General features: G+C 34.9%; 2 protein-coding genes across 14 annotated transcripts in view; one reads left to right on the forward strand and one right to left on the reverse strand.

Annotated features, from left to right (window-relative positions):
• Positions 1–6,653: 6,653 nt before the first annotated feature.
• Positions 6,654–9,226, forward strand: LOC128187976 (uncharacterized). Its single transcript, XM_052858723.1, has 2 exons — positions 6,654–6,736; positions 7,081–9,226. Exon 2 carries the CDS (start codon positions 7,186–7,188, stop codon positions 8,401–8,403), a length of 1,218 nt encoding a protein of 405 aa, XP_052714683.1. The 5' UTR covers positions 6,654–6,736; positions 7,081–7,185; the 3' UTR covers positions 8,404–9,226.
• A 144-nt stretch (positions 9,227–9,370) lies between these two features.
• The window catches only part of LOC128187971 (neurofibromin-like), a 37,077-nt gene continuing 19,711 nt past the window's right edge, over positions 9,371–26,736 (reverse strand). For 7 of the 13 annotated variants that reach the window (XM_052858712.1, XM_052858705.1, XM_052858710.1 and 4 more), the window contains 30 exons: positions 26,234–26,370; positions 23,682–23,856; positions 23,447–23,593; positions 23,225–23,317; positions 22,388–22,576; positions 22,067–22,190; positions 21,814–21,951; positions 21,370–21,636; positions 20,747–21,065; positions 20,103–20,286; positions 19,851–19,938; positions 19,590–19,676; positions 19,353–19,472; positions 18,663–18,780; positions 18,336–18,479; positions 17,693–17,913; positions 17,074–17,135; positions 16,835–16,949; positions 16,597–16,677; positions 16,348–16,488; positions 16,024–16,150; positions 15,816–15,903; positions 15,667–15,710; positions 15,435–15,551; positions 15,030–15,256; positions 14,547–14,780; positions 14,294–14,394; positions 13,890–14,029; positions 13,234–13,277; positions 9,371–12,580 (listed from right to left, as the gene is read on the reverse strand). In XM_052858712.1, coding sequence (XP_052714672.1) covers positions 12,245–12,580; positions 13,234–13,277; positions 13,890–14,029; positions 14,294–14,394; positions 14,547–14,780; positions 15,030–15,256; positions 15,435–15,551; positions 15,667–15,710; positions 15,816–15,903; positions 16,024–16,150; positions 16,348–16,488; positions 16,597–16,677; positions 16,835–16,949; positions 17,074–17,135; positions 17,693–17,913; positions 18,336–18,479; positions 18,663–18,780; positions 19,353–19,472; positions 19,590–19,676; positions 19,851–19,938; positions 20,103–20,286; positions 20,747–21,065; positions 21,370–21,636; positions 21,814–21,951; positions 22,067–22,190; positions 22,388–22,576; positions 23,225–23,317; positions 23,447–23,593; positions 23,682–23,856; positions 26,234–26,370 — 4,408 coding nt within the window. In that variant the 3' untranslated portion in view covers positions 9,371–12,244. The remainder of the gene's footprint in view (positions 12,581–13,233; positions 13,278–13,889; positions 14,030–14,293; positions 14,395–14,546; positions 14,781–15,029; positions 15,257–15,434; positions 15,552–15,666; positions 15,711–15,815; positions 15,904–16,023; positions 16,151–16,347; positions 16,489–16,596; positions 16,678–16,834; positions 16,950–17,073; positions 17,136–17,692; positions 17,914–18,335; positions 18,480–18,662; positions 18,781–19,352; positions 19,473–19,589; positions 19,677–19,850; positions 19,939–20,102; positions 20,287–20,746; positions 21,066–21,369; positions 21,637–21,813; positions 21,952–22,066; positions 22,191–22,387; positions 22,577–23,224; positions 23,318–23,446; positions 23,594–23,681; positions 23,857–26,233; positions 26,371–26,736) is intronic. The other 6 variants (XM_052858711.1, XM_052858707.1, XM_052858714.1 and 3 more) reach the window with 4 other exon arrangements.

Consider the following 26,736-nt stretch of genomic DNA (forward strand, 5'->3'; position numbering starts at 1 on the left):
TGGAAAGTTTTACTTCTTTTTAAAAAATGTACACACGTATAGATTAATCATGAAAATTTGGCAAGGTGCCAAGTTAAATTAATGTTAATTGATATTGACATTTTATTGCATATTTATAAATATGGATTTGATTCTTCTATGTGAAAGCGAATTTGATAGGAAGGAATTGTGAAGTGTCCGGGTATATCCAAACGACCAAAACCATCACAGTTCAAGTTTCCTGGTGTGTATACTGGAACAGACCACATTCTTCTACTTGGCACAAGTCGAAGGTTTTTTATATTGGACTGATACCCAAGTATTAAACTGATTTTCTGTGATTTTCGTAACTGGGTTAGTGTCTGTTTTTCCCGAATTGTATTTTCTAAACGTTCACCAATATTTCGTATTTCTTTGTTAAGGATCTCCTTATGTTCAGCTTCCTTATTTTTTACCTTTGTCAACAAAGTTTGTGCACAGTCCCTAATTTTCTGGATCCATTTTTCCTCTTGGTCTCGAATCACATCACTAATCTTCTTGTATGTACTCGGTATTGTTTTAGACATATTGTCAAGTTGCGTCTTAACGCTATTAAATTCAAACAGTATGTATTTTTCAATGTTCTCGAAATCGTTATCAATCTCTTTGATTTTTGTTTGGAAGACGCCGGACAATTCCGCCATCGCATGTTTCTGATGATATTTTGAAGAAATACATTTGCTACAAACCGCTGTTTTACATTGCTTGCAAAATAGTTCGCAAGTAAACAACTGATGCCGCGCACAATTAATGACACTCGGCATTTGGTTTCTATACTCAAATCTCACAATATCATGTTTTGTCACTGTTTCTGAAGATGCATGCTCACCCGTGCATGATTTGCACAGGCTCTTCGTACACGTGTTGCAGTACAATTCTGGATCTGTGAAATCGCAGATGTCACATCTTATCACGTCTTGGGCTCTGTCAGGTTCGTCACTATCGTCCCAAGTATCCGCGCCCCAAGAAGCCATTAGCAGACAGTGGAGCAAGTGGTAGCTACCGAGTTCGGGACACTTAGCTTGATCCAATTAATGTGAACTTGGAGACTTCAGTTCTGATCCTTTCACACTGAGGCCCAGAGCGCTACGAGTTACTAAACCAACTACCTAGTAAAATAATGATAAAACGAAATGCTGTGTTTAGTAGTCCTTCAGCGTATTTATCGATGTGCATCGATTGGCGTCAAACGAGTAGAGCTTGTTATTTAAAATCGAATGCATGTTAGGTTATGGAGCGCCGTTTTCGTATTTTGGCATTTAAAAAATAAACTATATTATATGAAAATAAACTGAATTTTAAAATGAAATGTTTCTTTATGCCATGTTGATATATGTGTACATGCTCGCCATAGATGTGTCAAAACGGTGTTATATTCACCATCATGGCATAAACATAGTAATCCTGGATGGGGTGTGAGGGTCATGTGACCCCTCCCTTAACTTTCCGATATGAAATAGGAAGCATATATTTGTCTCCCACCACCAAATTTATTTTTATTAACTGTTTTGTATGGCACGACAAATTCACAGAAATTAGCCAAACATAGTTCCACAGTCAATTAACTATGTTAATCGGTTGTAAACTGTAGTTTACGGACAGAAAACTATAGTTAACGACGTTAATCTATATTTCACATCTGAAACCGTAGGTTACGTGATCATCTATGTTTCAAAAGTGTTGACTATTATCAACACTGAAAACGACCATTTTCGATTGCAAAACATAGTTTATCTTATAAATATAGTTTCACGATTTCTGAAACTATGATTAACAACTCTTAATTATAGTTAAGGAATTTAAATTATAGTTTGCAGATGTGAATCTTTATTTATCTGCAAAATCTATTTTAAACCTATATTTATAGACAGGAAACCTTATATTAACATTCGTAAACCACAGTTTACAACCGCTATGTATACATGCAGTTTTGCAGATAAAAATTATAGTCAATCAGTTGTTAACTATAGTTTGCGACTCGTAAACTATAGTTAACAGTCGATAAACCTAGTATATCAACTGTGAAACTATGTTTAGCTTATTTTTGTGAATTCGGTGTGCAAGAGTTTTGGCCTCAAATATTATTTCTCAACTGCCCTTTTCTTGTCCTGTGTTTTAGGTGTCTGCATCACAGGCACTTGTTTCTGAAAAAAAAATTACCCTATAGTATAATAATACTATAGGGTAAATTTTTTTCTCAGAAACAAGTGCCTGTGGTCTGCATTTCCACTTTAATGTATGTATACATCAAACTTTTGGACAGGTGTCCCTCGATCTACTCCTGTTTTACTCTGTTAGCCACCACGTTTAGGTATCACTACACCACTGATTTTTTGGGGAATTTTTTTTTTCCTCAATATTTCTGAGGATTAGTCTAGCCCCCCCCCCCCCCCAACTTTCAATTTGCTTCCGACGCCAGTGCTGCTTATTAATAGCAGTAGAAAATTAAATTATAAACAATAACAAAGATCAGGGCATTTTCTCTAATCAGAGAAGAAGTAATTATTTTTAAGTTTATGAGTTTCTACAGCTAATAGGTTTGAAACATTTTGGAATCACTTAAGGAATTTGTACGAAAATAAATGATACTTTAAATGTTAAGTGCTACAAATCCACTAATACTACGTGTATTAAAAAAAATCAAACAATCAAAACAAATTTTTGGGCTTTTCCTCTCCAAAAATTTGGAAGAGAAAAAAAAACACATCTATATCTTCATATCGACAATACTTTCTCTGATGTATAAAGATTGAATATTTGATATCATAAAATAACTCAAATGGCACACCTTATCAAAGTTTGTATATATAAGTGAAACTTTGGTCTTGAATAAACATCAAAATCATACAAAAGAATCCGCATACATTTTATTGAATTACTGGGATATTTAAATTTCATTTATTGAATATTTCAATTTGCAAAAGTAAGAGCATGAAACGGTGAAGCAGGGGTCCCTTAAAGGGAACTCCAGCTCCGAGTCGGACACAAACGCCTGCCTAAAAAAGAAAAATCACCGAGAGGTGGTGGCAAGTCTAACACAAAGATATGTAATAAGGAAAAGGGTTCTAATGCTAAAAAAAAAATATTTGAAACTAACGGATTTCTGCTTTTTTGACAAGAAAGGGGGATGGTTGTTGAAATATTCACTTTCAAAGGGGAAAATAACTTTTCACTGAAGAAGTTTGAAAAACATGCATTTTGTTCCTGGCGTCTGCTTTTGTGAATTAGAAATGATAATTATGGTTTAATATACAATAAGAAACTGTAAGTATGATGAATGTAAATGTTTACACTAATGTCTTAATATTAAAACTTTTATAAATAATTGCATCCATAATGACGTGGTTTTGATTCAATGGCGAGGAATTTTCTTCATGTCTAACAAATTTGTATATTGGGTGATCCTAATATTCTTTGCAGATTCTTTGCAGGTTTGTTGATGATTTAATTCATTTATTCTATAAAAATAAAAATTTGAACAACATCGATATGATAAACATATAATATCAAACAGGATAACGTAAGAGCGTACAAATACATGATGAGTTGACTCTATTGTTGATTTATATTAAATTTTACTAAGTATATAAATAGCAGCTACTTAAATTTTTGCATGAAAACAATTCAAAATACTTGAAGTACTCGGATGAATATAATTATGATATAAAGATAAAGCATTTTTCGAATTCTAATAAAAGTGGACAAAACACAATAAAGTGACATTCATCAACAATATCATTTCAACATAAAGTAAAACGTCTTTGATTTCTTGATTGTTCGATCTCCGTGTCTCAATTGACCGTCCATGGTTACTTGTTCTAAATCTTGTGTTATAAGGCTTTTTTGGTACATTTGCGTCTAAATAATTTCCGGATACAAAAAAAAAACAAAACTTTTGGCAATCAAATTATGAATTATGCCTTTACTAGATATCTTACAGTGTGTATGATTATGAGATCCAAGAGTTGAATTCGATCCTTCAAGGTTTGCTGAACAACATTCAACACCTATTTTCCCCATCTATATTATTCCATTCTAACATGGTTTTTTTCTCTTCCTCCAAAATTATATGTGTTCAATCAATCCATTTGAAATAATCATTGTGGTGTAAATGGCTACGTAATAATTTATACAAAATATGGGTCAATTTTGTCTGATCATCTTTCAACAATTTTATCCAATATGACCATTCTCAATTTAAAGATTTACATGCAATTTATATCTAGTAAGTTCATAATAAATCATACGAATGGTGTAGATATCTTAAGAAATTCATTTTTAAACACTTAGATAGTTTTTGACCTGATTAACGATGCATGTATAACACTGACAAATCTGTTTCCTGACTTTCCTCTTCTTAGAACATTGGATAAGAAGGCATTGTTTTGTCTTCGATTGTAGTCAGTTTGCCGAAGCCATTGAGGGACCCTGATATATATTTAGGATAAGAACGCATTCTTCTACCTGGCACCAGTCGTAGATGTTCTACATTGGACTGATAACTAAGAATTAAATTGCTGTTCTGTGATTTTCGTAACTCAGTGAGCTTTTGATTTTCAAGAATTGATTTTTCTAAACATTTGTCAAATTTTTGTACCTCGTGATCAAAGAGCTTCGTGTGTTCAGCTTCTGTTTGATCTACCTTGGATAACAATTCTTCAGCATCGTTTTTAATTGTCTGAATCCATCTTTCTTCTTGGTGTCGAATCTCATCCTTAATATTTTTGTATTTACCAGGTACCATTTTGGACATATTGATAAGTTGAGTCTTGATGGCCTTTTATTCAGCCACTATATACCTTTCAAGGTTCTCCAAATCCTTATCAATTTCTTTAACCTTGGAATGAAAGACACTGGACAATTCCGTCATTGCGTGTTTTCGATGGCATCTGGAGGAAATGCATTTGCTGCAAACCGCTGTTTTGCACTGCTTGCAAAATAGTTCACAGTTGAAAAGTTGATGCCACACACAGTTGATGACATTTGGCATATGTTTCTTACTTTCAAGTTGCACAATATCGTGTTTGGTCAAAGGATTTGAATATACATGCTCTCCCGTGCACTGTTTACATAGCATCTTTGCGCAAGTGTTGCAGTACAAGAGCACGCCTGGAGCGTCGTTTCCATATCCACATATTTCACATTCTTCAAGTAGATGAGGATCTGAAAATTCCATTTGCAAATTTTACAGTTTAGAGCAGTACTGAAATCCCAGAATGCCGAACTCCTTCCAATAACGCTTTGGAATAAATGACATTGAATCGCTTTTAAATTTAAAACGGATTGCTATTGGTGTTTAACGAGTACACGTATTCTTAACAACTATTCTTTGTTTGTTTGATTTAAATGGAACTGCATGAATCAAATATTAAAAATGAATTCTAATAGAAACTCGATAATTTGATTCCTCTTCCATGGCCTGAATATATAAATATAAAGCGCATAAGAAAAAAATCTTTAGCTGATATTTGATGCAAATGGTACCAATGATGGGTTTAATTTAATGTGGTATCAAACACTAAAGCATCATATTCTTTTTGAGCATTGAATGCTTATTTCTGGATGTCGTCGTCGGTCCTTTAACACACCAAGGGATAACGAAAAAGACAAAAAAGATCGGTAACGTTTGTAAACAGCTTTCATAACGAATGTACTTCATCCATTTCATTTAATGGAAGATAAAAAAAAAGAATCATAGAATTTTAATAATATAATTTCTTTGTAGGCATATTTTCCCCCTAATTGTATGCAATATAAAATTTATATACAGTATGTCAACACGCAATAAAGAACCTCAACATTTATGATCAATGCTATGCTTATAGCAAATAACCATGCAGAGAGCAAAGTGACCGAGATTTGTGCGATCTTTTATATAAGCCCTATTTTTTTTTTAATATTCTCAACCGTTTTCCCAACCATTTGTACAACTGGCTCTTCTGAAATGACAATAAGTTTGGAACTATGTAGAGGTGAAACCTCGTTTTTATGATAGCATCATCAACGAAATCGCACAAAGCGTTAACGCGCCGTGCTACAAAGCACACTGAATACCGAACAGCCATATCCTTATGAACGTTATCCACTTTCAAATGATTCTCTCTAATAGTTACTAAGTATTCCGAGAATTACTTTTAATGATATAATAACTATCCTTAAAAGGGAAGAAAAATGAAAAAGTATTCTGATCATATTTTTCAAAGTTGGCTGAAGTTTTATTTTTCAGTCTACCATCAATTTGATAGCCAAGTAAGAATTCCCTATCTGTATGACGAATTTATTTTGTTGTAAACATTTGAGTAATCAAGAAACTTTAGATTTAGTTATTAGAAATAAAACTTTCTAAAAAAAATCGAATTCTTACAAGTTTTATACCATTCTCTCACCAGTGTCGTGCTACACAAGTTTCGCTCTCGTGAGAGAATATGGTATTATATTTTATTAGGTACACTCAAAATGTTCACACGACAATACTACTGATGATAATTCAGCAAAATATTTGATTAATTTAACAGTATTTAAACTTTAAAAATAGTCTGCAACATTTTTCGCCTAATACCTGTCTTCAGCTGTCGGTTAAAATTACAAACTTTGTACACTTAAAAGCAGTTACAGAAGGTTCGTTCAATAGACCGAAATGATTGGATCCACCACACTGAAAACTAAACCGGAAGTGTACAGGTGAATGTTTGGCATCATAACGCACAGGTAAATCAAGGTAAGTGGCACACAAACTATTAAAGAAAATCCGCAAGTAAGGGAAAATGTCATTTAAAATCAAAACATAAGACAGAACAACCAAATCCTGTTATGAAAAATGCTGATTTCATTATAGCCTAATACTCTTGTTGAAATGAATAATTACGGTATACATTGAATCTATTTTATTAAAAAGCCAAAGCTACAACTGCAAAGCATACGGTGATGAATTTATTTTGTCATGTACATTGCGTGACGTATTTTTATGAATTATGAGTGGATTATCATTTTGATTTTCATATGCAGTTGCAGTTATAGTGAAAAAGAGTAATTCCCCTTTACATAATGGTTTTCTCTTTGCAGGTCTGAGGAGGAGTCAAAATGAAAGCTAGCTTCCTCACTGGAGAGGGACATTTCATGTATCACAAAAGATGATATCAATCAAACACTTCAACTGATTTTTGCACAATGTACAATATTAGAAAGCTGAAGAGACTCTTCTCCACGTTTGGGATAGTAATATGTCTGTTCCTTCTCATCCACATCAATTTGCCCTGGATGAAGGCATTCTTCGGATCAAATCCACCCTTGATTATGAACAATGCCAACAGAAAGTCTGCAGTAGTGAAAAAATTGATGGAGATTAAAAATGCTCATGATGTCAATGCTGATGACCTGTTCAATCCACTAAAGGAAGTGATTGGGGTTCCTCTTCGCATGGAAGAAATGTCTTTCGAAGAGATACAGAAAAGTAGATGGATCAATACCCAGAAATATTCTCCAAATTCATTGTTAGACTTTGTGCCCCCTGTTCCAAAATTTTCAGTTTATGATGTTGTATATCAACTTAAAAATGACATTATGCAAAAATATTTAGCTTTAGACAAGAGAAAGTATGAAAATCACAGCATAGTGATTTTAACACCTGTGCATAATAGTGAAAATGATCTGGTCCAGTATGTTCAGTTGATTAGAGAACTTGATTATCCAAAACACAAGCTTTCAATTGTTTTCGGTGAAGATGGTAGTGAGGACCAAACTTTACAATTAGGAAAGGATTTATGTGCTGAACTTCATAGAGAAGGATTCCACAGAGCAGAAATCTTCCATTTTAACATAACCGGTCAAATTACTGGTGATTGGAACGAGATTCATGACCAGGTGCAACAATATCAGCGTAGAAAGCATCTTGCCAGAGCTCGAAATCTGCTCCTTAAAGCTGGATTAACAGACGAAGAATATGTGTTGTGGATTGATGCTGATGTGGGAGTGCTTCCTATGGATTTAATCCAACAGTTGATCTTCGCAGACAAAGATGTAGTTGCCCCATGCTGTCTTTATAAGAAAAGCGAATACACAAATGTCTATGACAAAAATACATGGAGAGAGACAGAATACTCTCTACAAGAGCAGAAGAAACTCAGCAAATTTCAACTGGTTTTAGAGGGTTATGGACCAACAATTAGACTTTATTTACCTCACTTGAGAGGAGAGGGCAGAGTGGTTCCCTTAGATGGGGTGGGGGGCTGTAGTTTACTGGTCAAAGCAAAGTGCCATAGGCAGGGACTTCACTTCCCTGAAGAAATTTTTCAGAATCATATAGAAACTGAGGGACTGTCCAAACTGGCCAAGAGCAAAGGCTTTGGGGTTTATGGAATGCCATTTGTTGAAGTTTACCATAAATAATGCAATACATGTGTTTCAATATCTCTGGTTGTTGAGTGAGGTTTTTTAATAAGAAAATTTGAACACATCTATTCATATACATGCATGTATATATATTTGCAAAATGTTGTTTATTTGTAAAATATATATTTTTTAGAAAGTCTTTAAGAACTAGTCTAGTTTTATAGTCTTTTTACCATGTTTACATCATTTATAAACAACGGTTAATCAACATATCATTATTTAATCTGTTGGTGCATTGTTTGTACATGTATATTACAGTTTCCTTTGAACATACATGAACATTCCAAGTTTTGTACATAATTGTTTTTGTTTTCATGAGAATATGTACATATTCTAAATTTAAAAATTTATGTCTTCCAAAAATTTTCCCCATATCAAGTGAAATTCCATTATCTTTTCAGACACTGCATTCAGTTTATTTTGTATCTGTTCTATTGATTTAATGTTAGCAAAAATGTTAGAAGTGCTACATAATAATAAATAGACCACCTGCAAAACGTTAAGTTAATTTATCTGTGTAGGTTTTTAGTTTCACATTGGGATATGACATTATACATCTATTTACATCAATTTGTATGTTATTGTTTGAACAAAATAAATACATGTAGTACATATTCTTTAGTGAGACATCTTCTTTTCTCTCAATGATATTTGCTAAGACTAAAGCATAGCAAAACAAATTTTGATTCATCATGTATTTAGTGGTATTCAAATGAGAATAAGTATATTTATCAATCTTGCTAGCACCAAGTAACTATAAGTCATGTATAAATTATCTATAACTCTCATAATTTATATATAAGCTGTAATATCATAACCCTGATTTTCATAAATCCCAAATCTTTGGGAGAGCCCTCTTTCAAGCCCGAGTACAGGAATATATGAAAAGTAGGGGGAGGGCTACTGTACACCATTACAGCAGTCAGAAGATAATCCAAATCAAAAAAAGCAGAACGATACCATATCTGTCTCCACAGATATTTTTATTTCATTATATAGTTAACAGGACTCATCTGAACAACAATCAAAATGTTCACAAAAAAATAATTCCTATTTGTTACTATGGCAACAAGACAATGCAGACAAATCCCATGATTTACAAGCATCACTGAAGGTACACTTGGTGTAAAATTATTGTAACAAAAGACATTATTTCTACAACTTAACACATAAAAAAATACCATACAGCACATCATATAACAGTCAGGTGTATTCATTATTTAATCTAATTAGGTTCCCTACATACACATGTAGCTTTACCATATATTTGCTTTTCCCCCCTTGAAAATGACATAAATATATTCATTCCCTTCACTGGTACCTTGAACATGGTTTTGGCAACAGAATAGAATTGCAATGTTATGATTGCACAATAATCCTTGAAATTGCAAACATAATTGAACTCCCAGCATAGCTGTTGTGTTGTAAATTTGGTGAATTTGCTGCAATCAGTGAATCAAAACTGAGTATTTTTTAAAACCTGAGAAATACCCATGAAAATGTTGATCTGAGAAATTGACTCATTCTTTTTTTGAAAATGATTTGTGTGACCCAAGACAATACATTTGTCTTCTTTAAAAAGGTAACAATCTTAACCTGTACCTTTGTTAAAGTTTAACAGCTTAAACACAGAATATATCAAATTTATATTTTAAATGCATGTTAATGGTTTTTATTTCGGAATGGGGAAACAAAAACATTAGAAGCTTGGATTTCAATGTATCAATAATATCTAATCAACAATACTACTAAATTTCACATGCACCAAATCAACTGATAAAAAAGAAAACCAAATTAATAATAGTCAGAGTTCACCAATATTACATTTCTGCTATCAATAGTTATGCAAACAAAAAATGTAGTTACTTTTTGGCAAGCATTTACAATACAAGTGATTTAGCTACATGTACTTTAATAATCCCAAGTCTATGAACCTACAATGTTACGTAAAAAATTGATGAAGCACTTTCAAAGAAATGTAAACCATTCAATGAGGAAATTTATACTGGTAATTGTTTTCATTCACAATTTTCCTACCCTTTAGATTGATTCAATATATTGATACATGGGGAAATTTGAATTCCATACAGGAATCTTACATTAAACTAAACCCCAATATTCAATACAAAAATAAACTTCTCTCCAACACAGAACTGCAGAACTACAGACAAACAATAGTTAAAAGCAAGCTGTGCAAGATTATTATCCCTACTCTTCAAACGGAATTCAGCAAGAAATATTTCAATTTCTGTACATTTATACAAGTAATACAGGGGTAAATCACAACTGGAACATAAACATGATATCATCCAACATTATTTAATTACTACATGAATAGAAACTGTTTCCTTCAAACATTACAAAAAGTCAACATGTTTGCCCTCGTAAACTACATTATTACATTACTAATGAAAATTTTAAAATGATAAGAACAATAATTCAAATTTCTAATGGTGCATTTAATAACAAGTATTGTGAGCATTGTGAAAACAAGTACACCCGTATCAAAGAAGAGGGGAACACAATGTTAGGAGAGGAAAAAAAAAATCAGAACATCAGTAAATTAAGTTAAATTCAATAAATAATCTGATGAATTCAAGAAACTGAAACATTAAAAAAAAATAAAACGTGCATGACAAAGAAAATAGGAAAGTTTGATTAATTATCTACATGTACACAGGCTGAACACAGAGAGAGGGGAAAATAAATCTAGAATGAAATGTGCCTGAGATACACATACACACGAGCAAATATAATGTCACAATCTGAACTTGCTTCTGATATATTGCACAAGACGAACACAGAATGGTTAAATTATAATAAAAAAATAGAGTGCACAACTAATGTATGAAAAGAAGAGATCGTAACACATGAAATATAATCACCACAATGAAAAAAAAAATTACAGTCAGGGTCTCTGATTCTTGGTGTACTTGTACTTGCTCAAATAAATTTATCCAACAAAGAATCCTACTAAATAGCATTAAACAAGAAAATACATGCATTTGAAGCATCCGACATTTTCTCTTCCAATGGATTCCAGAGTTAACACAAAAATATAAATTCATGAGATATTTTATGATACAAAATAAAGTCTTAAACAAATTATACTGAAAGACTTGCAAAACTTTATATAACCATAACTTATCTACTAGATATAACATACATGTACATATATCTAGCACAGTCATCTCCCTAAAAATTGGATATGAATTCCATTAAATACACAAACATGTACTTACTGTACTGGTAAATGTATAAAGTACGTACATTGCCACAACTATTTCGATCCCAGAAATTCATTTGATTACATCAAATTAAAATCATAACAATGCCTATTTCTTTCTCATATCTAAAAATATAACAACTACTTAAAAGAGATTTCATGACAAAAATATAATGTAGATGACAACCGTTTGACAATTACCCATGATGCAATACACAAGGCAAGCAAAATGTACAAAACAAATTACCCACAATGCAATACACAGAGCAAGCAAAATGTACAATAACAATCACAATAGGCTTTAAGTTTCAAATATATTGGAAAGATTCTATACATGTTTTATATTCTTAAGTGAATTTATCAACAATAATTTTAGTATGCAGTAAACCAATTTAGGAATGCACTAATTTATGATAGTTATTAAGGTGACAAACTGCACCCATTGCTTTAAAGTTTCTGAAGCTTCCAAAAGTGAAAAAAGAAATCGTATTTAAATCGCACAAACAAATAAATAAAGTCTACTATGATAAATTTCAATTTTTCTATGCCATCAGAGAGAAGAGAAAATAATATGGGTTGTACTGACTACAATCTCACTCCCAGTAAGACAGTTCAGTTCTCAATGGTCTCCATCACTTTCTTTTTGCTATCTTTTCGCTTGAAGCTCCCCGGGCGTTTGTTGCCCGGCAGGTTATTGGCAGAGCCGTGTCGCATGCGGTTGCTGTTGGCGATGCTCCCATTTTTATCAGCAGTGTCCTTATCTGTTGGGGAGTGCATACTGCTCACACTAAGGCTAGACATGGAGCTGGAGAGATTCAGGTTAGAGGAGATCCCTAGGGAACTAGGATAGGGGTTCAGTATATCAAGGTCGTCTCCTGGGAGACAGTTCTCAACCATCATGGCTTCCAGGCAGTTCACCAGCAGCTCTGCTGTATCGCTCTGCGCAGACTGTCAAAACCAAGAAAATGTCACCTATAGTTATTGATGGAAGCATACAAATGTTTGATGATTAAGATGAACTTAGTATAATACAACAATACAAGTCATGATGATGATAACACACTCAGTAGTAAAAATGAAATCTTTGAAGAACTTGACATGACCTCTACATGACAGATGCACATTTGATGAGTGTAGGTCACAGAGCTCCCAGAACAACAGACAATTTCATGCAGCCACTAGATGTTGTGTGTGTGTTGTGTAATATGTTGTGATTGTTTGAAATCAGTCGATTAGATAGTGCATGACAGACAACAACAGTTCCGTGAAAGGTCCTTTGGAGGTTACTCTTTTTGTCAAACAGAACATCTTTTAATCAATTTCACATCAAGTGGACACATTTTTGATGCACAGATAGTGTTACATATTTTTTCTTCATTACAAGTGAACAAAAAAGCTCATTTGAGGAAAGATTTAAGAAAAACTGAAAAGAACAGTACACCAGTATAAGAAAAAATAATGATAAAAAGCAAAATCAAAAAAAAATTTGAAATGAACTTAAGAAGTTGTGAGACACAGAAGATTACATGTAAACCACCACACTACATAAGAGATGGTACACAAAGTAGTCCCAGTGTGGCCATGCACTAGATCCAGCGTACCTTAAACGTTCCTGCGAACCTCCAAAGGCCTCCAAACCCAATACCTGAAATAAACAACAAACATGCTACTTGTGACCTTATTTTGTTCCACTTTATTATTCCTCAGAGGCAAAAAAAAAAGAAGATTTTATCTAGGGGGGTTTAAGTGCATGTATGGATGCAATATGTAGTTATCCTAGCTTGCATGAGTATGCACCAAATTGACAATGTTTCTACTGTAAACAAAGTCTTGTGCCAATACTTAAATTTCTGTAGGAAAATGTTTTCTCTCTGTTTAACTTGCCTTTACATGTTGTTGAATATATGCAATGTAAGTACTTCATTAACTGTTCAGTATTTTTTTTTTGGTAGGAGTGGTCCCTTTTTGAGTAATCATGTTAAGTTCCAGTAGGTTTTTATTTTCTTACAATTGATGAAACCTGGGCTGTTAAAACTATCACTGGGATATGTTGCTGACATGATCAACACAAGCTTATAGACATGTGTGTTGAATATTTCAAAATACCAAGCACCTGCCTAATTATATCATTGTTCATTTTCAAATCAGGAACATAATAATTCTGGTCACTTGCGCTATATCATTGCTGTTTGCCTAGCCCAATGACCTTTTTGTACTTGTCGCCATGTACACTGCAATTTGACCTTTTTGTACTTACTCTGTAGGTAGGACAGTTGCTGTTGAGAAGGGTCTTCACAGGCAATCATGTTCTGTATTATGCTCTGGACAGCGTTCAGAATGGCCTGGTCATGGCACAGGGAGAGCACATTGTTGATTTTGGCATCCAAGAGACTGTGTCTGTAGATTAGAACACAAAATTCACAAACAGATATGAAACTGTTTAAATTTTAATACAGGAAGCAATTGTAATTTTGTTAAGAAATCTGATGCATAATTACATGTAGGTATATCTGTTTTTTCAGCAAATTTTCTAGAACATCTATTTTCTAAAATAATTTAACCAAGATAACAAAACTGGTGTTGATGTCTTTTATACACATTTTACAAAGGCCTGAAACATTTTTAAATCTTTCATACTTTCTTGACAGACCCAATACTTACATGACTGGGAACACTTTAGGGAAAACAACAGAGGCTTCAGCCAAGTACTCGTACAAAATTCTGGCCTCATTCTCATCGGTTGTGTTACGGACCAAAGTAGCCTACAATACCAACATTACAGGTAACTATCCAACAGCCTCTTTACAAACAATAAGAAAAGAGTGGCATAACTGCATGCAGAGAGAGAGAGAGAGAGAGAGAGAGAGAGAGAGAGAGAGAGAGAGAGAATATCAGAAAACACAGATGAACATACCAGCACTGTGAGGACCAACACTTGAGTTGGGTAATCAGTCAGCACCTCTGGGTCCAACAACACATTGTTTTCATTGGAGACAGACACCCTCCCACTGCGAGACTGTGACATCACAGGCTTTGTCCCGTCCTTCTTAGAGCCTGGGGTAGGCATGGAGTTACTTCTGTTCTGAAATGGTGGGCGAGGATTGGGGTCATCCAGACTTTTCCATACCTTGGAACTGTTTCCAGGTTGCTTTAATTGGAAAATACATTTTTCACAAGGATGCTTGGATAAAACATTATACAAACAAATCAAAACTATTTTTCAAAATACATATACCCAGTGAACTCCCAACTTCAAATTCAACATCACAGAAACATTTGGAAGTGATGAATACCAAAATTTAATTTTTAATGAAACAACAAATTCAAAATCATTAATATTTTTTAGTGTACAGCATACATCCTACTTTTAAAACTGTAACAAGTCAAGATTGCCAACCTGAGGTTGATTTGTGTGCGGTGCTCCTTTCTGGAGTCGTGCTGCATTGGTTGGCCCTAGGTCTAGAACCTCCCAACTCTTCTGTCGCCGAGTCATGGGTGTGGCCACAGGGGGCGGGGTCATGGAGGAGGGAGTCTGGATGTCCGGTGTGACCATCACCTGAGACTGTAAGGGGGGCACTGGGATCATAGGTCCAGTGGTAGAGGAAGAAGAGGAGGAGAAGGCACCTGTCAATCAACAACAAGTAACATCTAAAACTTGATCACAGAATATTTTCCTTTTTTTTTTTTTTTTTTTTTTTCAAAAAACCACATTGACTTCACAGTAGATTATTAATGTTTAAGACTGAAAAAAAGATCTGCCATTTCAGGGTTTGCAGTAAATGAGAGTGTAAGCTATAATTACCTGCTGCCATATCAGTGTTGAGGCTGTCACTAGAGGGCGACTCCTTCATCATGTACTGAGATGTTCGGTGTTTTAGGTGACAGCGGCTTCTGACTTCCTCCGACACAGATACTAAGGCTAAATATTTAAAAAGGAACATAAAAATGTTATAGAAAAGAAACATCAGGTACAAGGGTTTACAACTAAAAGCAATAAGAAGGTACCAATTATTAAAGAATAATATTTTCAATACCTGCAAGATACGGCACTGTTTGTGGGGTCACTTCAAATTTGTCCCTGAAAGAAAAGTGTAGGGTTTCAAGTAGGTGTAAATATTTGCGATGTCTATTAATCAGGCATTAATCACATATAAACTGAAAAAATGAATCAATAAAGTTTTACCTGTTGGTGGGTTTGACAGTAATGGATAACAGCTGGTTCAATACACGAATGGTCCTAGATGTGGTTGTCTGTGCCGGGTGTCTAAAGCCTAAAATGGTAAAATCATATGTACTATTGAACAGGAAAAATGTATCAAGTTCTTTCAATTCTGTCCAAAAAAAAGCTTTGCATTTATTTAAATTCATTTCATGCTTTGTACGTAACCAACCTTTCAGCAGATGACCAACAAGAGCAAAGTTGAAGTTGGCCTTGAAGCTGAGTCCCATGGCATGGTCCAGCTGTTTGAAGTGCCACTCCAATGGATCCCTGGTCTCCATCATGATCTTCTCCAGTGGCTATACATAACACAAGTAGACTCCATATCAAATGAACAGACTTCTTATAAAAAATCTTTCCTTTTAAATTTAAAAATTCAAAGTAAAATAAATATAAATAAAGTGAAACGAAAAAAAAAAATTAATGATTAGAAAAAGGTATGTGATTTTCTTTCTGTGATGTAAACTTTGAAACACAGAAATGCCCTTCTGTGTACCTCTCTATCAAACAGGCCCATGTTGTCCAGTGTGTGGAGGTTCTGTTCCAGCAGAGCTAGGCCGGCCGTGTACAGAGACTGCTCGTCCAGCTGTAGGACGGATATAGCCACCCAGAACAGGAAACGGTGGATAGAGGAATCCTGGAAAAACACAGGGACATGTATAATAACAATGTATCCAGTATTTATCTTGGTGTTGGATTTAAAATTTAAAATTCACAGAATCTATGATGTAGGACTTCAACTTACTGATCGCAGCAATGGCTGTAACCTGGTTAGACACATGACAATAGCTTCAATCAAGGTCAGGTCATTAAAAGACTCCAGTGCCTGGACAACCAATCAAAATAATCAATTAATTATAAAAACTTAAATAAAAATTTAGCTTCAATGTTTACACAGAACCAGTTTTACTGATATTATTACACATGAAAGCAAAAGTAGAAATACATGTATAATATAAACTTAATACAAAAGGGACACCAACCTTCATCATGATTTTCAGTAGTTGTTTGATTTCTGAGTCGGTCACAGTCTTGCTGATACATCCAAACACAATGATGGCCCGCGGCTGTAGGGCAGGGTTATACTGGAATGCAAACCTACAAGAGACAAAGTCAGTGTGTAAACTCCCCTCTCTGTCTTCACATAAATACTTGTAAGTCTTCAAGCACTGTCAGCATCTTACATGTACATGTACATATACATGTATATATATCACCATACCTTCTGGCTAAATCCGTCCATTGCTGGAGCCAGTCACAGCTTGGAATGTCTTTCATTGATGCCTAACATAACAGAAACAATTAAAAAACTCACAAAACATGCCTTCATACATATAAATGTGCAGGAACTGTCCCTAAAAGTTGTACGAGTATGATTGTACAATTTATCAGATAACCAACATCTACACCCTGCTTTTCTATCAATATTTCAATTTTCAATACATTTCAAATTTATTGGATACTGTAAATTCCTAATTAAACGCAAGGAATTTATATCAGCGTAAAATCGCGTAAAGCACCCCTCGTGGAATTTAAAATCTCGCCATTATTTTCTGAGAGTTGGGAACTATAAGAAATATGTATAAATGTTCCGTGTTTGCGATTTTACATTCTCCTGATTTGATACAAAACAGCGGGATCGGGGAAGTAAGTACTCACATAATATAAGGAACTTACAGCAGATAACGATCTAGACATTTATAAGATTACTAGAAATGTTCATGTATTTACATGTATGAGAACTAAAATATCAAATAACACTCTACAGTATCCTTTTTTTTTTGTTATAATATTAAAGCCTAGTTGTATAGTAAGAAATTCAGCAAGTTTCCTAGGCTTACCTCCATGATCTCCAGCAGAGCATCTACAATGGTCTCTAGAGAGGAGAGTGACATTTTCTCGTGTTCGGGAGGTGACATGGTGAAGGAGCGGTCCCCGGGTCGGTAGCTGGTCCTGAATGCACTCACAGCTGCAGACTTGACCTTGCTGATCCCAAACAACTGGTAAAACTTGGGCAGGGAGAACTCGGCCAAGCTCATCTTTAGAACCTTCATGGTGGTCTCTGAATTATCAAAACCACTATATAGATGCATACATCTGTGAAAATCATGAATCCTATTGGAGCAAGCCATCTAGATATCATTAATTGTGAACAAGCCAAAACAAATTTACTTCTGGTCGAATAATAAATGAGTTTGTTTATAAATCTCTTAGCCATACAAAACTACGGGAAAAACTCATCTATTAAATCATTAAAATTATTTCAAAAGTCGTCTCAGTTTAGAAATTTGACTATTCTAAGCTCATAGTCTTTGAGCAAGAAAACAGCTCTTCCCATAATATCCATAATAAAAAGTTTTAAGTAACTTAGTTTAGATCCAAACTCTGTTCTCTTCTGCAAGTTGAATTTAATTATTGAACTGTTCATGTCAATAATATTTTGGTATTTCACCAATTCAAGCATCAATCTTCTGGGTGTCTTACCATTGATGGAGCTGAGCTGTGCACAGGTACAAAGAGAGTGGATGATGTTGATGACCAGGCCGTGGGTGGAGGCCCTCAGAGACAGCGGCCCAGTACACACCAACAGGGTCACGATGTGGAACAGGAACGGCAAATGACTAGCAACTGTAAACGGCACACCATAATACAACTAACAACACATGTACTTGTAATTTTACATGTAAGTTATGGATCTCTAAGTGAGATTATATATATGTGAAGGGATATTCAATTCCTTTGAATTATGGATAAATAAAATACATTATACCGCTTTGCATTTCAATAACTAAGAAGCTATCATGCACCTACCGTCTAATGAGTTATTGAAAGACAACATGAGGAGGTATCTGGCCAAAATAGCGATGTCATCCCACATCAGGTGCTGCTCCAGAGTGGGGGTAGGTGATGTGCAGGTCTTGTCTATCAACTGGAGAAGAGAATATGCAGCATACAGATTATGTTGAGAGTGAGACTCGAGTGAGTGTAAATAAATGTTAAATGCAATAAGAGATCCTTCCTTACACATTCTACCAAAATCAATACTGTAAAAGTGGTTATTTACGCTAGTGGTAAAAATAATGTGGAATCATTAAAATTTGTGGGGGCCAATTTTCGTGGATTGCTTCAATTTTACAGGTTCGTTAGAACGTAATTTCGTATTTCCTCGGATACTTATAAAAGGAAATATGACTTTACAGTCCTAATTTATTCATTCGTGGAGGATGTTAATTCGTGGGTGAGCGGTGCCCACAAATTCCACGAAAATTGAGCCACCACGAAATCTTATGATTCCACAGTATGCATTTTCTGGAGTCAAACAATACGTGTGGGTATTTAATATGAGGATGCAGGATTACCATACACAAGTTTTGATTTTTTTTACCATATCTGCGGGGGTATTTTACGCAGTTTTAAGCTTATCTTGTAACTAGTGTAAATATCCCCCAGGTGTAAATAACCACTTATACAGTAACCCGTTTCATCAGAATTGTTGCTTACCCTACATAATCGTCCAATGACTTTTCTGGATACTAGCTGTACATTAGCAGATGTCAGTGCAACAGCAGTGTCAGCCATGATTTCTGCCTGGATAGAGCCCAGGCCCCCAGTTACACTTCTCTGTAAAAAAAAAAATCATCAAAAAAACAAATTAGAAATGTACTTTGTTTCTCCAACCAGATAATAAGTACTGCTCATTTACATCGTAAATTTTACAACATTTAACAACAATTTTACCTTGATGAAGCTGTCTAGCACCATGTCTAGGAGATCTGCTACTTTCCCTATATTACCCCAGATCTTGGCTTGAATGGAAGGATACATCTATAGAAAAAAGATCATAAATTGTGAGAGTTAAGGTATTCCTTCTAGTTATGAGCTAGCCGACGGTTAGAATTTTTTCTCATTTTCTCATTTGGTAAAGTGCTTGAATTTTAAGCCAAAGGACTCAAATGTTACTTTCTACATAACTTTCCAGAAAATCTAGGATCCACCTACCTCTACTTCCTCTATTGTCATGGTGATCAGTTTGTCCAGAATCAGAGCCACCTTTTGTCTCTTGTTTTCATCTGAATGCTTGCAAAATCTGCAAATAAGAGTCAATGCTGAGAGTTTTTTGAGTTTCTGATGATTTTTACATGTAAACTATCACACGTAAGTATGAATACTATCGAAGGTTGAAAACGAAGACCAATTTTTACAGTTAAAGTTTCAACAGTTGTTAGAAAATGTTAAGGAACTCTAGATTACCTGGTAAGATTTGGTAACCAAGGCGTAATGTACTCCAGACATAAATGCTTCATCTCTATGTTGGAGTTTCCGAATCCCTGAATACACTCCTCTAGGAACTCTAATGTTAGATGTGGTTCATTGACAGCCAGGGTTTCACTGATCAGTTTGATGAAGATGGTGTTGTTGGCAGGGATACATAATCCTGTAAGGATGACACTTTTTAACTTATAATTAGGTCGTCACATGCACATGATTCTGTACATTATTTCATACAAGAACAAACTTTCAATAACACAGACCATGTATTTCAGTTAACATGCAAGTTGGTTTCAAGGTTCATTTTATACACTTTTAGATATCTAAAATAATGCATGTTTCATCACTGACCTGCCTATAAATTTATAAAAACAACTGTCAAATTACATTTATGTAACTAACTAGATATATACATGTAAATACACATGTATAAACATAAGGAAATAGCTAATACATGTTTCACTGAAACAGCAAATGAGGCTTATTATCAAAACTTATTTAATTCCTTTACTTCTTTTCTTAACATATACTGCTCTCATATAAGTGAGATAAACTCATATGTTGTTTCTCGCAACATTAGCAATTTTCTCCATGTTAATAATACATTCAAAACAAGCAGTACACACCAGTGGTCTCCAACAGCTGGCCCTCGATCTTCAGGTCAAAGGTCTGAGTGAGTGCACACAGCAGGTTGTATGCGGCGGACCGTAGACTCGGGTCCGAGCTGCCCAGGTTAAGCAGGGCCACGTTGAGCAGTGTGCCGGGGACGTCCTTTGGTCGGATCTTGGTGTGGACGGTCACAGACTCGGGCTGCGACAGCTCCCATCTGGTCCGGATGTGAATGATGTCGTGGACAATGTTATCACAGTCGTTATGAATGAAGGAAAGGGGTCCGCTCTCGTTGGATATCGTCAGCGTGAACTGATTGTCATCAACCAGACAGACCTAGGTAGAAGAGGGTGAAAGGCTTTACTCATTTATCATGAACAGATTGGTACCTTTCTATCAGAAACATGTGAATACATGTACATATTTGAATATGTCCATGTTTCCTCCTCTATCTTTCTAATTTAATCATACATGTATATACATAATAATCATGTTGATTTCTTAAGTTAGACATAACTTACAAAATTAATCAATTTGACTGGAGTTATTTAAAAAAAATGACTTTTAAATAAGACCACGTGTGTTTCACTTAATTTCTTCTGATATGAATGTTCATGGTATAAAAGTGGTTTATCTGTACCTCTTCAATCTCTGAGGCGTAATAGATATCATTCAGGAGCACCTGGTGCCCCAGCACCCTCAGCTTCTCTGCGGACGTGATCTGGATGGCATTGGGGCCGACCTTGATTGTGACCTTGGTGTCTTTGTGGGACAGCTTCAGGGCATTGTTTGAGATCTTCAGGTCTTCCTCTAGAGCCACCGTTGACCCTGGCAGCTTTTGCTGATCAGGGTCGATGTACTCATTGAGTCGGGCGGGGTGGTCAATGAATATCAACTTCCTGTTTCCCTACAAACAAAATACATGTATTTACACATATTCATTTCCTTTTTTTTTTGCCTAAAAAAAACTGAACACATTCAAGTCAGCAGTTGTAAAGCCAAGCAATTAGTTTTCAGAGTCATGTCTGCACAGCAGCAAGACTTTGGTAATTAAAGAGCAACAATCAAAGACCGAGATGGATACCTTGAGTGGGTTGAGGATGCGGTCGTGGTACTTGGTGTACTCCCTGATCCAGGAGTTACAGTTGTATATGTAGGAGGCGGTGATGTTCTGGTACACCACCTCAGGCATCACCACAAACCATTTGGACAGGAAGTCAGTCTGTCAAAGGAAGGTAGCACAAGTACAAACATCTAACACTTAAAGTCTGGCATGCAGCAGTGTTATTCCTCTATCAACAAAAAATTACAAGCTTTTTTATGATCAAAATGCTTACCCTGAATCTGTTTTCTGCACATGTGTGTGTGAAGTCTATCACCAGCTCAAATGGTTTGTTGTAGAAAGGTTTCAGAGTCAACAGCACATGGTAGATCAAGAGATCCCCATTAATCTCTCCCACCCTACGATGTAAAAGAAAACGGAAATGACAATTAGTAAAATTCAAATACAAACCACAAACAAATAAAAAACAAATCCAGTTCACTGAAACTCTTCTAGTCTGTTCCACTATAGTGTAGCAAAACAATCTTAAAGCTGATGTGACCATACAAATGGGACCAATATGTGAGAGTGGATGAAGCCTAAGAGAAGTCCTTACTTGTATCGCCTAGCAATGTAATAGAACACAGGGTTCCCTGCGGTGCTGGTGCCGGCCTGGTAGAAGATGAGCAGGTTCTTTAGTGACTTGAACTCGTCTTTTTCATGCATGTTGTGCTTGGACATGATCTCCTCGAACTTGGTGCTGGTCATATCCATGCTGGACCATCTAGTGGCAAAGATCCCAACGCTATCAGGAAAATGGTAAGGTGTTCATAAGATAGGCCCATGCACATGCTCAGGAAAGCATAACACTGCATCATTATATGCATAAGGTTCTATTGGTCAGTCAATGTCATACCATTGTTATACATAATGTACCATACACGTTTTATAATAGCATTACAATAAGTCATTGTTCATCCAACTGAAGTGATATGATTGTATTTGATGAGTGTGAAGATACAAAGCTTTGAGACTGATGGTTGGTATTCATGAAAGATTTCTATGTTAAAGAAATGCATATGTATACTTAAAATAAACCATGCATAGTTACAAGTATATCCAACTGATGGCAATCAAAAGAATTCCCTACAAGGCTGTAGAGAAATCATCATGCACATTTTAAATGCTAATGAGATCTTGATCACTTTTTCTAGTGACTGAAAACTTGAAATGCTTCTAATGCAAACACTAAGTCAAAGAAAATCTTGAAGTTTGTATTATTCTGCATACACAGTGTACATGTTTGTGTAGATCTACCAGTACTTCAATCATTCTACAATAAATTTTGCAATCCTTCTACTGTAAGTGACACATTTCATTCTGAGTACATCGTACATCTATATTCAATAGATACTAAGTCTGCACTACTATACTGGGGGCAAGCTCCACTTACTGAGAATCTAACGGTCTGTGTTCAGGTGGTCCCAGGTAGGCCAACAATGTTGCCATCTTGTCAAATGGCCTTCTGCCAACTGCTTTATGATCCCTGAATTAAATTTATCAGAATTATTTTTAAAAAATTTCCAAATTTTTTTCACAGAAAATTAAAGTATAAAATTACACGAAAAATTAAGCAAGTAGCACACAATTTGATGTCGTGAATACATTCCCTCACCTGCTACTAGACAGGTAGTCCCCAATCTTCTCCTGGTTGTTCCACAGCAGTCGATGCAGGGCAAGGACATTGGCATCATTGATGAAAGAGAGGCTGTGATTCCCCGTGTCAGGTATATCTCCATCAGAGGCAATCTCTGTGAAAAACCTGGTGAAAAAAACATACAGTTTTACACTGTGCATAACAGAAACCACACGCCTAAATTTATGTCCAATACCAAAAATCAACTACTTACCTCCTGCCAGCCTCAAAATTGGTTTTGAGGAACTCATTGAATGTGCGCATGTGGTTCTCCTTGGTGAACTGGAGGTGGTTGGCAATATTCTGCATGATCTTGCACATCAAGGTTAGGCCTCGTTTGACCTTCTGTGTCGGCTCTTCATCAATGATTCCAGACTCAAAGGGAGACACTGTAATTTAAGCAAGTTTCGTTGTTTGATATGAATCATATGCTCATATGATTACTTTCTTTTTTTGTAATATTTCAGAGGTTCTGAAAAATTTTACATTATCAAGATCAAATGATTCATCAATAATTAAATTTTTTTGTCTATATATAATTAAATTTTACTAAAAAAACACCCAAAATTTCATGATCACGAGAAAATTACTTAAGGTCAAGATCTAGTAAATGAAAGATTCCTACAGGTTAATGAAATTCAGGACATAAATTCTTTCAATGATGCTTAATAACAATAGCTGTGTTTAATAGGATGTATCGGGCTTAAATTTCCAGTAAACCCAACGAAAAATCATGTTTTTAACTGTCAATTTTTGTGTAATATGAAGGAAATAAGTAACAAATCTCGGGGTTTTGTCCATTTTTGACTAATGAAATACATGTTTATCTAGATTGCCTACAGTCTCTCAAAAAACAGCATTAAACAAACTCTTGACTTTCCCTTTAAAATGATGTCAAATTGAATATAGGTATCAAGATTACTTTTTCCATGATTTAATACAGAATGTCAAGAAAACGTTTCATTTTCTACATAATTCCTATAACGCTGTAAAGTATGGGAAAAAAATTAAACAAAACTCTGAAATCATTTACTAGATCTTGACCTTAATATGGATGCAAGACATTTTTTCAATAGAGATTAATATGAAACAAAAAAACTTTTAACTAATTTCAATATAAAATATATGAATCTAACAACAGATAAGCAACATGGTTATAGCGTTAATTGGAAAAGAAGATCAATAATCTGCTGGGATATTTGGCAAGCAGCCAAGCACATGCATCACTAACACATCAACGTCAGGATTAGATCACCCGGAGCAAACAATATTAACACAGTCTCTTCTCTGTTGCCTTAAAAGCTGCACTGCCATTACTGTATCATTTTCTCACCTTTCAAACTAAAAATATCGAAAAGTTCTAATCCCATCATCTTTCAACATGATCAGAAAACAAACTAACACTCTACTCCCCCTTTCTAAAACTCTTAATACATGTATAAACAAATAAAACCCAAAAGTTTCCAATTCATTTAATCACTAATGTAACAAGATATTTCAATTTAATAATGAATACTAATGCACAAACAATACTACACCATATAATGCTAATAGACAATCAAAGGATATAAAGCCGTGTAAAATAAAAATCCATCAGTTGTCAGTCTATTGATGAAAGTTTATCTCATCTGCTATTGTTTTCTAAGACGTCCGCATCAATTAGTCTGAATCAAAAGTTTTGACTGTAACAGGTGAAATTGACATAAGCTGTATCTCTCCAATCTTGCCAGATAATATTCCACAGTCTTATTTGGTTGTAACTCTGGTCTAACAAACATAAATGGAACCCAACAGCTCAAGGAAAAGACCCACATTTGTTCTGTACATAATACACCGAAATGAAAAGCTATTATACTTAAAATGGACATCACAGTCTCCTTGGTTTGCTTTTAGTTTTGAACATGACTAGATGTTTTTAATTAATGGAACATTAATTGAATGCATTTGTCAAATAAGAATAGGACAAGATCTCATGCAATCTGAGACGTAGGGATTTGAAAAAAACCAAAATCACTGGACTTGAGTTAGCATTATTTGGTGAGGTGTGGTAACAGAGCATTAACATAAACTGAAAAAGCATCAAATAAGATACCAGTTTATTGTTTGGGAGAACATGTACACAGACTGAAACAAGAAGCATCAACTTGACTACAGATTTACGGCTTTGCTTTCATTATATGATTAGAAATGTAGACAAATATCATTTTCAATGCTTTACCATATTTTTTTTTTATTTCACCTTTATTTTCAATACTTAGGATTTTAAATTTGTTTAGGAGTTAAACAACTCTGAATTTTTATTTGAATTTAAAACTAATCGGCTTACGATAAAAAAAAGAACATCGTAAAAATAAATACACAGCACAAATAGACAGAACACCACAAGGTTAAGCAAATTCCAGATACCCAGACAACAATGGATTACAAATGTTGCTTCATCAAAAGCTCAAACTAAAAACAGAAAAACACAAAACTCTGAATCTTTCAACTGCTCACACTTGACCTGCTTTCCCTGTAAATTGTTATTTAATCTGACACAGCTACAGAAAATTACAGCGGCAGGAATTTTCTTCATTCTGACTTTTTTAAAGAAAATTTTTGGTTTGAAAGCAGACCAGATAAAAAAAAAAATTAAGAAAAAAATACACATTCAACTATCTGAAGTATACATTTGCCACAAAATCAGAAGGCAAAAATAAAACAACTACAATCGAAAACTCAACCCACACATCCAGATAACTGGACAGTCGTTAATGATGAGTTTACCTATCGCCGGGTTGATGAAGCGCAAGAAAATGACCGTGCCGATCACAGTCCAGACAGCCTCGGCGGAACTCTGCTGAAATCTCTGTGTCACTACTTGGTACAGGCAGTGACACATGCTTCGCAGCTTAGACGGAAACCTGTGAAGGCAACAAGGTGGTCAAGATCCAACAAAAAGGCGTCATTTCTTACATTAAAAGCTATGGCATACCATTCGCTAACCACGTTTAAACCAGAGCAACCAAACTGGCTCCTTTCAGTGTTAATTTGTTAAACTGTTTTCAGGCTCTGGCTAAATATCAGATTTGTATGGTGATACATGGTTGGAAACAGTGGTGGATCCAACAGGAATTCAAATCTCCTCAGCATATCTGGTAAATTTTCAAAATTTTTTCAAGTTTCAATATTTGTTGACACTGATTATTTACATTGTATATGTACATTATGCATCTATATCTACATGTACCGGGTACAACCAATGGCACTTTGTCCATCCGAAACCTGTT

This window comes from Crassostrea angulata, chromosome 6, assembly GCF_025612915.1.
Source record: "Crassostrea angulata isolate pt1a10 chromosome 6, ASM2561291v2, whole genome shotgun sequence".
NCBI classification, from domain to species: Eukaryota; Metazoa; Mollusca; class Bivalvia; order Ostreida; family Ostreidae; genus Magallana; species Magallana angulata.

Excerpts from the sequence above, each read along its gene's own strand:
- LOC128187976 (XM_052858723.1), top strand. The coding sequence starts at position 7,186 with ATGTACAATATTAGAAAGCTGAAGAGACTCTTCTCCACGTTTGGGATA.